The sequence below is a fragment of the Nicotiana tabacum genome, chromosome 6 (assembly GCF_000715075.1).
Source record: "Nicotiana tabacum cultivar K326 chromosome 6, ASM71507v2, whole genome shotgun sequence".
Classification (NCBI taxonomy): domain Eukaryota; kingdom Viridiplantae; phylum Streptophyta; class Magnoliopsida; order Solanales; family Solanaceae; genus Nicotiana; species Nicotiana tabacum.
The window spans coordinates 120,113,629-120,125,439 of NC_134085.1; the positions used below are offsets into that span (position 1 = coordinate 120,113,629).

Below are 11,811 nucleotides of genomic sequence, written 5' to 3' on the forward strand. Positions count from 1 at the left end.
ACAATTGCCTAGATGGCAAAAGGACTACTAAAGTATTCGCAAGAGCTTCGGGATATGAGAACGATAAGCGCATCAGTCAACATTCGAGGACGAATGTTCTAAAGGGGGGAATGATGTTGCACCCCATATTTTCGTACATGAAAATACGCCATAAATAAATTAATGAGAGCCCGAAAGTGAGATGTCACGTCCCGCAGTAGTACATTACGACGATGTTGCACCCTGTAGTATTGTACGTTGAATTTGTCATAAGATAACTGACAACAGTCCAAGGAAAAAATTATTTTGAGATTATAAGGATTATGCTATTCAAACAAGTAATAAGTAAATTCGTAAAGGTGAAAGGGGAAGCAAGTCAAAGAAAATGAATTTTCGTCGAAGTTTGACATGTTGGGATAAAATACGGCTCAAGCTAAAATACTCGGTATTTATGAACTAGTACCATACAAACTACCACATGACCATAATAGTAAGGTGTATAAGGTATGTGAAAAGTGAGTAATATTTTAATTAAGTGATAATAATTCTCAATTTTACGGGTAATTAATTAATTACCGGATAACGGGACATTACCTAATTAATTGGGTAATGGAATTAAGGAGTCAAATGTGGCAGCACCCATTAAAGCCCATGAATGACTCATTATGTCATTTCATTATGTGGCAAAGGTGAAAATGTGGAGATGACACTTATACAACATTTGACAAAGTTATAAAAGAAGATGAAATACTAAGAAAGCTTAAATCAGTATCTACAAAACGTGAATTGATCTTGGTAATGCCAAAACTGAGAGCATCAATTCAATCAACATACTCTTTTGGTCAAATACAAAGGAAAGATTCAGCAGTTCATTAGAAGAAACGTGATTTTGCCACCAAAAAATCATACGAGACTACGTAATGTTATAGCAACGGGATTTTGCGATTTTAAGGGAGTACGGTGCAATCTTTCTCAAATAATATCATATGAATTTTTTCCCTACTACGATCCGTCGTTACGTGTTGTCGCAATCAACGGGTGCTAGAGGAGTTGTCAAGAGAATCGACCCAGGTATGTTAAGGTTGTCCCTTCTTTCTTTTGGCATGATCCATATGATACGAACGAAACGTGCAAATGCAGAAATTCCATGAATGACTCTATTCATAGAATTATTAGAAATATCTATGTTCTTGAATTTTTATGTGTCATAATATTTTTTCATCTGTTTATGGGTCTCAGAAAAATACGAAAGTTGAAAAGAGGTTACTTTATGATATTACTCAAAGGCAAAGTGGTCTTATGACAATTCTGAAAGATTTTATTAACGTACTTTTCATGCATTGCATTCATGTGCATTGACCCATGATCAGATAGCGTTATATATGCGTATATATGTATGCATATGTATATAGGATATGGAAAAAGGTTACAGCGTTATATATGCACCACCACCTGATCAGCTGGTATATGATGATGATGTTGCCCACATTGGGTAAAATATGATTCAAATGGCATTATATACGTGTATATATGTAAATATGATTCGAACAACGTTATATACCTGTATATATGTATGTATATAAATGTATATGGGATATGGGAAAGGTTATGACGTTTTATACGCACCACCACCTGATCAGCTGGTATACGATGATGATTTTGCCCACAGTGGCCGATATGATATGATGGGATGCCCTCAGAGGCTGATGATATTATGAAATATGTACCTATGCACGACATGACATTCATATGCATATGCATGACGTTAAAAGTAATTTATGATTTACAAAGTTATTCAGACTTACAGGTTGAGTCATGTACTCTATATGTCTTCCATATCTCTCATGTATTTATTTATGTGCCTTACATACTCGGTACATTATTCGTACTGACATCCCTTTTACCTGGGGACGCTGCGTTTCATGCCCGCAGGTCCCGATAGACAGGTTGAGAGCCCTCCAAGTAGGCTATCAGCTCACCGGAAGATGTTGGTGCGCTCCATTTGCTTCGGAGTTGCTCGTTTGGTTAGTATGATTTAGACGTGTATTGTTTGGTATGGCGGGACTCTGTCCCGACTCTTATGACATTTATGTATTCTTAGAGGCTTGTAGACATATGTCGTGTACATAAAAGATTGTACGGCCTTGTCGACCTATGTTTTGAGTTTATAAAGGATCATGTTGGCCTATTAGGCCAGTATGCATGTGTATATGATGATGTATTAAGAAAGATACGTTACGTTGGTACTCGATTGAGTAAGGTACCAGGTGCCCGTCCCGGCCCATCGGTTTAGGTCGTGACAAGGGGTAAGGTCTGCATACACACTACCTTTCCCAGACCCCACTAGTGAAATTTTACTGAGTTATTGTTGTTGTTGTTGTTGTTGTTTTTGTTGATTCAACAAGGAAGAACAAAGCATAAACTTTTTGCCGTGTTGGGTTGCTTAGGTGGACGTCCATGTAAGCAAATTTAACCCAGTTGGATTCCATGTTCGCTCCAATGGCAAGGCTAACATTTTAAGGGGCATTTGTGGTCTAAAACATAAATGGCAATGGTAATTTTGATACCGAAAACAAATGAAGGGTAAATGTGAGCTATCTCGAATAGTTCAAGGGCAATTTTGGCGCTTTGCCACAAAACCAATGGACCATGTTTGAACCGGATATGAACTAATTATAGAGGAAGTGCTTTTACTTTCATGGACCTTTCTCACTCTCTTGTCCCTTTGCTGCCACTTCAACTCCTCAGATAGCAATATGTTTTGTCGAGGTTTCCTGGTCAGCTTTATGCTTATTCTTTTTTGGTAATTAAAGAACTTTATTACCAAGTAAATATTTACAGCTTACAAAACAACCAACTACAGATATCTTCTGCTGGACATAAATCCCCAGCATGAGATTTCTTCTCTACTCCTTAAACTCCTATTACAACCCTTACTTAGCTCATACTGGATACCAATTCATATTACTTAGATAAGTATTCAGTTTTACAATTTTGAGATCTTATATGTATCTCCTGAACTATCGTTTTCACAATACTTTGTGCATTGATTTGTTTCTTTTGGAAAATAACACTATTTTTTTCTTGCCAAATATGGTAGACTGCTGTAGCCAAAACCATTCTGTATATCTCTGCTCCTGCAGTTTTCCCTGCTGCCTTCTTCTCTGCCCATTGAACTACTTCCTGCCACTGTTTTTTCTTCTCATGACCCTTTGCCAGGATAGTAACTTCTGCCATATATCGTTTGAAAATTCACAGTCAAAAAATAAGTGTTGCACTGTTTCATTGTTCCGTTGGCACATTGTACACAAAATTTCATCAACTAAGCCCCATCTTGCTAGTCTTTCTTTAGTAGCTAACCTGTCTTGTATAGCTAGTCTTAGGATAAAGATCCATTTTGGCATTCCCTTATTGTTGCATACTAAACATCTCCATGTCACCTTTTGGAAGACCCTTTGTAATGTTTTGTACATCTTTCTGGTGGAAAAACTGTCCATGTACCTCACATCATCCTCTAAGTATCCAGCCTCTTGGAATTGTGTCTTGGCCTTGAATATTTTCTGAATTACCTAGGAGGCATTCTTTGGTTCAGTATCCCATATATTGTTATCTTTTATATAGTATGCATGAACCCACTGCACCCACAACTTCTCTTTCTTCTTGCAAATGTTCCAAAGCAGTTTACAAATAGCAGCTTTATTCCATAGTTCTATGTTTGTGAATTTAATCCCCCTGCTGTCTTAGGTGCGCATAGTTTGTCCCAATCTATCAAAGCTTTCTTTGTTGGTTCCGTACTGCCTGACCATAAAAACCTTCTGCAGATTACCTCAATAAATTGTATAATTTTCTTTGGCAGAAGGAATATTTGTGCCCAGAAGTTTTGAATTTTTCCCAGCACACTTTTGATTAGTGTTGCTCTTCCTGCGTAAGATAGAAACTTGGTTGTCCATCATTGAATTCTATTAAGCATTTTATCAATCATAGGCTCACATTGAATTGCTGACAATCTTTTTGTACTCAAGGGGACACCAAGGTATCTAAAAGGTAGAGATCACTTTTAGTGTATCCTAGTACTTCCATTATCTTCAGCTGTATCCTGCTATCTACACCTCCAAAATACACACTGCTTTTACTTGTGTTTACCACTAGCCCAGAAGCTGCAGAAAATATTTGAAATTGCTTATGCAATGCCACAACAGACTGCACATCTCCCTTACAAAATAACAGAAGATCATCAGCAAATCCCAATTGTATTAGTCTCACTTTAGCACACCTTGGATGAAATCTGAATTCTTTGTTATTTCCTAGCTGCTTCATTAACCTACATAAGTACTCCATAGCAATTACAAACAGCAATGGTGAAAGGGGATCTCCCTGTCTTAATCCATTTTTTGCTTCAAATGGCTTGATTGGTTTCCCATTGACAATGATTGAATATGAGACAGTACTAATGCAAACCATTACCCATCTTACATATTTTTCTGGAAGTCCCAATAACCTCATCACCTGTTCAATATATACCCATTCCACAGAATCATAAGCTTTTTGCATATCAATCTTCAACATACACCTAGGTGATATATTCTTCCTCCCATAACCTTTGACCAGTTCATGGCTCGTCATAATATTATCTGTGATCAATCTTCCTGGCACAAAAGCTGTTTGACAATTGTCAATCAAATCTGGCATAACTTCCTGCAATCTAGATGTTAGAATCTTGGAGATAATCTTATATAACACAGTACATCATGATATAGGTCTGAATTCTTTAATATTACTAGGGTTCTTCACTTTTGGTATTAGGGTAATAGTTGTACAGTTGATTGGTTTGCACATTACAGCTTACTCAAAAAACTCCATCACAGCTTGGGTCACCTCTTTCCCTATAATATGCCATGCTTTCTTATAGAAGAATTCATTGTATCCATCACATCCTGGTGCTTTGTTGTCATCAATACCTTGTAATGCTTGCTTGATTTCATCTTCGGTTATTGCTCTTATTAGCTTTATTTGTTGTTGTCTGCTTAGATTGTAGCCTTGCTGCATTACTTCTGTATTAACTGTTGGTATTTGAGTTGTTGTTGTTCCAAGTAACTGCTTGTAGAACTTTAGTATTTCTGCTTCCATATCATTAGCATCCATGAGTAGTTGCCCTGCACTATCAGTCAATCTTCCAATGATTAGTTGCTTGTCTATTCTTAACACATGCATGAAAATGTGTTGTATTTGAATCTCCCAGGTTGAGCCATTTAATCCTTGATTTCTGCTTCATTATACTTTCCTCAATTTCAAGCCATTTAACCAACTCCAGCTTTGCCTCTTTTTCTTGAGCTACACTTTCAGTGCTATTCCCAGGTCCAATCATTTGTTCCTGAATCCCTTCCAACTTTGCTCTTGCTACTTGAATTCTTTGCCCGGTACTGTTAAAATCTTGACTATTCATTTGCTTCAGCTTGGTCTTTAGTATCTTGAGTTTCATCCACACCTTGTTCATTGTTGTTCCACCACCCCTTTTTGTCCAGCAACTCTTTATGTTGAGTCAAGCAATTGAAAAACTTGAAAGGTCTCTTTCCATTCTGTTGGTCAGTATCAATTGATATGCTCAAAGGATAGTGATCAGAAAATCTAGGTTGCAACACCCTCCCTCCATTACAGGTCATTTCTGGATCCATGTAGCATTGACAAGTATTTTGTCTATCTTATTATGGACATGATTGTTTGTCCAAGTGTACTTCCTTCTAACTGTTCTCAATTCAGTTAGTCCAGCCTCCCAAATGAACTCTTTGAAATCTTTCACTTCAAACTCCTGTACTGGGGTCCCTTGTATCATATCTTCACTAGATAAAATAGTATTATAGTCCCCCATTAACACACAAGGTCCATTAATACCAGCTATGGTTTTTTCCATATCTTCCCATAATAATTTTCTATCTTGAACAGTATGCATACCATAAATAGCTCCAAAGTTAAACTTGTTGCCATTCTGGAATTCTATAACCTGCCCTATTATGTATTGCTTGTGTATATCATAACTTTCAAAATCCACGTTTGTCTGGTCCCAAACAACCCATATTCTTCGTAGTGTCTTCAAAAGAGAAGAGCCCTTGAAAATCAATTGTTTCCACTAAAAGAATATAACCTGTCTTTCATGCTAATCTTTTAAATGAACCTGTAAAAGGACGAAAACGAAATGGGCAAGGGGAAAATCATATGAAATATTTTATTGCAAAGAAAACGTTTGTATTTAGTTAAATATCACTGCACACATACTTGAGACCTGTGAAAATTTCGTGTTACTTATGATTTATCTTACCGTGGATATCTAAACATAGATTACAACACCAGCTACCACAAGAGATCTAAAGTAACTACAGGCTAAACTCCATTCCAGAGGAATAAATAATCTTCCCGTAGCTGTGCTGTAGAAGCACAAAAGTGTTTTTTAGCGGCAAGGATCCTTCTTATGAAGCATTGTGTCTACTCTGGAAGTCTCTCCTTATGAGATCAAACACTAACTCATTCCATGTATCAACAGGACCTGGCATGCACCAATGCAAGCAGTCTTGTGGAGGGGGCTTACCGTCGGGACCTCTTTTTGTGATTTTATTTGGGTCGGGGCTCCGGTAAGGACCAGGATGTCCATCGTGGCGGTATGCGAAGACTTCTGTGATATCCATAAATTGTAAGGCGGACTTGTTGGTTTTCTTCTTAATAGCACGAGTGTAACCGGTGAATTGTTTTTCGTGCATTATGTTTGTGAAGCCATTTTCAACAAGTTCGCCATCCTCTGCAGGTTTCACTTTTCCGGTGCATGATCCTCCCGTGTTCCATGCTCCACCCTCGTAGTGATCGGGTGAGAAAGAACGTACAATGGTGAGACCGCTGAAATTCGGATGTGTTGCCATGGCAGTCAGGATGGTTTCCACAGAGATTCCAAAGGCTTCAATGTTGTTGACTTTCATCTTTCTAGACTTGTCGGGCCACCATAATTGTCCCCCAACAATCTCATTATTCAACACGTATACTGATTGCTTTGCAAACCAGTGGCCAGAGGAGAGCACGACGACATCAAACTGGGGGATATATTGCATGAACCCATCATCAGGAACATCAAGATGGAGCTTAACTACACCTGCTGGCGCGAAATCAAGAGGCTCAGATGTTTGGTTGACAAGCCATGAAGACCAAATCCGAACAATCATAGTAGATGTGGATCTGAAATAGTATCGCTGCATCTTTTTGTTTCCACGATTTTTTGGAACTTCATACTGCCAAAAAATAAGAAGTACATTAGATGAAGAGGCACAATGAACCAACACCTGTCTTCTAAAAACATGTGCTTTGGGAAGATACGTAAAGCATGTCGAAAGTTCTGTAACTTCAATTGGGAGATTCTAAGGACTTCATGGGTAATATCTCTTTATTTTCTTTTTAATATAAGTGGCTTTATGGATATTCTCACGGCAAAGATTTCGTTTTTTGAAATGTAAACAGCTATAATGCACGTGAAACAGCCAAATTAGGATAAAAGAAACGTAGTCATCAGCTTCTCCAAGCAGAAAAGGACAAGAAAAAGGGACAAGGCAGATAAGAATATAATTCTGGAACTCTTGATAGCCACTATAACTCACTATTAAACAGACAGCATTTAGTGGTTGGAATCCCAATTAAGCTACTACCACTTCTACGACTTGACCAAGAGGACATATGCTTCAAATGAGTAACATCAATGATCCGGCCAGAATAAACTTACGTTCACAAATTAAGGTGATGGATAGCAGAGAGCTTCTGTTGGGCACTTTGTTCATGGAGTGTCGACATATATGCTTGTCCAACTTGTCTACCTCTTCCCCCTATCCAACTTTCCCACTAGGCCCCCTTTGACCATTCCAGCCAGAATAAACTTACGTTCAAAAATTAAAGTGATAGCTAGCAGAGAGCTTCTGTTGGGCACTTTGTTCATGGTGTGTCGACATATATGCTCCATGTCCAACTTGTCTACCTCTTCCCCATATCCAACTTTCCCACTAGGCCCCCTTTGACCATTCCATGCATGAGTTGCCACCACAACCACATTATTTTTCTATTTTATTTCTTTGGCATGAAAGTTTATTTTATTCCAGGTTCTTTTCAGGAGTAAACAATAACTGATTGCCGCAATATTCCTGATCACCAGTTTGTGACACATGTTTGCCCATCCCATGCATGAGTTTGTATCCAATCTACAACCCCAAGATCAACACTCTAGGAGATTGTATCCAACCTACACTCATGTGAACCAAATAAACCTCTACATTTCTAAATGGTAGGCATCTACCAGTTTACCAGTTTATGATACTGAACTGATCAGGTATCTACAGCACAGATTTTCAATGAACAAAAGCAAGCTCACATGTTTTAATTGATATTAACTAAACTAGGGAGTTGAGAATATCAATGTTGTGACTATGCTAATACAAGAACTAAGTACATTACAGCTGAACCGTGGCCCATCCTATAGGGGAAAATTTTGGAGTAAAAATTGGGGAAATGTGACTACAACCTGTCCTTGTTTCAGGAGCTGAGAACTGTAACTTATATACTATGAACAATAACCCAGTTTTTTCACAATAAGGTAGATTCAACTTCAATGTGTTAAGCCCTTTGTGTCCCTAATGAAAATGAATAAAACAAGTCCGCTGGACCATAAACAGAGAGAGTGATCATGCACAGGGAAGAATAAGCAGGCAGAAAAAAGAACTAAGCAGATAAGGTCCAAGAATTGGATCGAACTTTTAATCTTAACAAAGAAAGAGATAGAAATAGCAGCACTTTCTCCGAACTCCAGAAGAGTTGTGAAATTTCATGTGGAAACATAGCTGGTATCTTCAATATAGAGAGAAAAGAAACTTTAAGATACTGAAAAATTAAAAGACTAGACAAAGAAAGGAAAAATTGCACAACGTAACAAAAGGATCAAGATCTCAATAGCTAATCTAAGCCATGCTCCAGAACTACCAAACTACTGTATATTTTTAAGAGAGCGTAAAGTCACCTGCCAAAGGATACACAGCATTGATTCCATCTGGTTGCGAGCAACTGAGTCACCAATGAAAGCTAAAGTCTTTCCTCTCATTAACTCCAAAAACTTCTTTGGATCAAATCGTGGCAGGTCACACTGAGCAGGTTTCCATCGCCAGTTCTCATAATCCTTATCAGGCCTTCCATTTCCTTGACAGTTCTGCATCTGTGTCAGGACGGGGCAGGAGTCATTTCTGTACAATGGTCCGGTCAGGTCATAAATCCATTTTCCATGATACAGATCACATTCTGCAACATTGACAAAGATAGATGTTAAGAGTTTCAAACACTATCACAAAGTATTGGGTTTAGCAAAAAGTTTGCATACAGCTAGCCAAAAAATTTGAAGCTAAATACCGCTGTGATAAAAATTTCATCAAGAATAAACAAACTTCAATTATTCAATCTTCCGTTTGTCTCAAAAAATTACAGGAGGGTCCTATTTCATCCACGTGTAACAGGAGCAGCACAAACGTAGTATATATATACAAGTAACTTACACAAAACATGCCATTTGTACTGAGTTTGCTCAAATCCATCTGCCAGTAGACTAGCTATTTAGAATAAGATATCAAGAGGATGGAAAGTGAACACCAAGCATTCTGATCGCTACCTCTTTAGTTGCCGCCCCCTACTTGCTAGTGTGCAGCAAATTATGCATCTCATTTACGTTAGCGACCCGAAAAGAAGGGAGCAGCAAAAGTAGGATATAACAGCAAACCACAAAACTAAGGATGGAATAGGCTGCAAAGTAGCAATAGTTTTTCTTCAAGCTATCCTGGAATTGTTTGTTTTCCATAAGCACAATTATTAATTTTCAAACTCCCCAATCTGTTTCATGAACGAATAATTTGTATAATAAGGAGATCTAACATCAACTCAGAAATCAAGGGAAATAACTGCTTGCTTTAATTATTTAGAGAAGAAAACAGAAAAGCAACTCATGAGCTCTAATAAAGAAACGGAAAATGTGCTGCTGTGCAGATTTGAGCAAGATACGGATTATAAAAGACAAGGATGAAACTTGAACCTGGATCTAGCTTAGTCTGATTTATGCCGTTGGATCCAGTAGATGAAGACCTCACATCCTCCGAACGGGTATCAGAGGACAAAAGAGACCCTTCATTTTTCGTTTCCCCCGGCAAACTAGAATTGTTACTCTCCCCATCTTCTTCCTTCGATTTAGGATGTGGCTGAGCCACAGAACTATTCGATTCTGACAAAACAGTCGTTTGGGGTGAATTTTCAGTTAATTCCCCCTTTGCATCTGACTCTTTCATTTCATCATGAGGCTTGGAAGTCTGGTCCTTTTCATCCTCAACTCCATTTTCATTTTCTTTGTTTTCTACTGCTATAGGATTAAAATTTGCTGTATCATTAATAACTGCATCGCCATCAAATGTTACCCTATCCAGATGGTGTACACCATAAAAATACTCGTGGACAGCAGCCCCAATAGGTTGAGAGACCAGAAACGAGGAAGCAAGGATTAAAAACACAGCAAGGCCTCCTACTGTAGTTACAATAGACAAAAGTGACTTTGGATAGGACAATGTAGAAGTATCTTTAGATGAAAAAGTAGACATAGCTTCTCTAATGTATAGCAACTTCTACAAGATCCACAAAGAAAACATGGGGGGTTTATGGCTTATGAACCACAATTCTCCCAAACCAAAAGAAACAAAAAAAAAAGTTGAATCTTTGTCCAATTGAGAGTACTGAAGCTATCAATTGCCAGAAAACTGGGCCTTAAAAGCAACTTCTGTAGCAACAAATATACAAAACAATTCTCAATCAATTTCTGAACATCAAGTCCACCTCATTACCTGCAGAAAACTGAAACTGCAAAGAATGAGCAAAAACATAAAGATTTCCAGTAAATTCATATCAGAAAGGGGGAAAAAATACAATCTTGCAAGCAACAACACTTGTGTGGGTAACCAAGATGAAATTACGAAACTAATAAAATCCTAAAATGCCCCCCTAATTTTATTTCATTTCCACGAAATCCACCACTCAGACCCCAAAGAACCGTCTTATTTTCCTATAATTTTTCTAATAAGAAAGAATAAAAGAGATATCGAGAGCTATCTTTACCGCAGGAACTCGTGAACCAACAATTGAGGTAAAATTCAATGCTGGGAAAAGCAAACCCACAAAGGAATCTTGAAAATACACCGCAAATTTTACGAGTCCCCAGCAATGAATCGCCGGCGAGCTCAGTTACTGTCAAAGTTTTGGAGTAAAATTAAAGGAATATCAGGAGTCCAGGTAAAAATAAGAAGAATAATTAAGGAATTGTATTATCGGATCGGGAGATGCATTTATATATGGGGATTGTAATATCAAATATTTATATAGGATCTGGGATAAATCGAATGAGCGGCTCTCTCAGATGAATCTAATTGCCTAAAATCTAAATATACAGAATTAAGTAAAGTTTCTAATAAAAGATGTGCAAATTGAAATTTTGTCGGCATATTTAGGAAACCTACTAACCATCGTCAATCTTAGGATGCCAGGTGTGGATCCAGATTGGATACCACATGTGATTGTAGGAGTATTTTCTTGTCGCGTCATGTGTGTCGTCACAAAACTTTAATTGCATTAATTAATGGAGTATAATTTAAGTTTAGAGTTCATACTAATTAATCATAATCAATGTCAACTTTGGGTTCCAAAAAAAGAAAAATTATTCTTATATCCGTTGAATTTGCTTTAGGCGTGAAAAAGGAAATGTCTATACGTTATGCATTTGGTAGAAACGAGAAA

General features: G+C 37.7%; 1 protein-coding gene across 3 annotated transcripts; it reads right to left on the reverse strand.

The window, feature by feature from the left end:
- Window positions 1-6,170: 6,170 nt before the first annotated feature.
- Window positions 6,171-11,559, reverse strand: LOC107821933 (protein YLS7). Of its 3 annotated transcripts, none has more exons than XM_075255256.1 (4): window positions 11,539-11,559; window positions 10,070-10,875; window positions 9,014-9,288; window positions 6,171-7,247 (listed from the first exon to the last, which is right to left on the reverse strand). In XM_075255256.1, the coding sequence occupies exons 2-4, from the start codon at window positions 10,623-10,625 to the stop codon at window positions 6,441-6,443; spliced, it is 1,638 nt and encodes a 545-aa protein (XP_075111357.1). In that variant the 5' UTR covers window positions 10,626-10,875; window positions 11,539-11,559; the 3' UTR covers window positions 6,171-6,440. The 3 variants fall into 3 exon arrangements, with proteins under 3 accessions (XP_075111357.1, XP_016503889.1, XP_016503888.1); XM_016648403.2 differs by lacking the exon at window positions 11,539-11,559 and adding an exon at window positions 11,137-11,513 and having other exon boundaries at window positions 10,070-10,865; XM_016648402.2 differs by lacking the exon at window positions 11,539-11,559 and adding an exon at window positions 11,137-11,513.
- Between the last annotated feature and the right edge of the window lie 252 nt (window positions 11,560-11,811).

Bases quoted from the DNA above. Each gene is read 5' to 3' on its own strand.
- LOC107821933 (XM_075255256.1), bottom strand. From the start codon at position 10,625: ATGTCTACTTTTTCATCTAAAGATACTTCTACATTGTCCTATCCAAAG. The intron at 9,289-10,069 runs GTTCAAGTTTCA...TCAATGTTGCAG, and splicing joins TCAGACTAAGCTAGATCCAG to AATGTGATCTGTATCATGGA. The intron at 7,248-9,013 runs GTGACTTTACGC...ATTTTTTGGCAG, and splicing joins TGCTGTGTATCCTTTGGCAG to TATGAAGTTCCAAAAAATCG.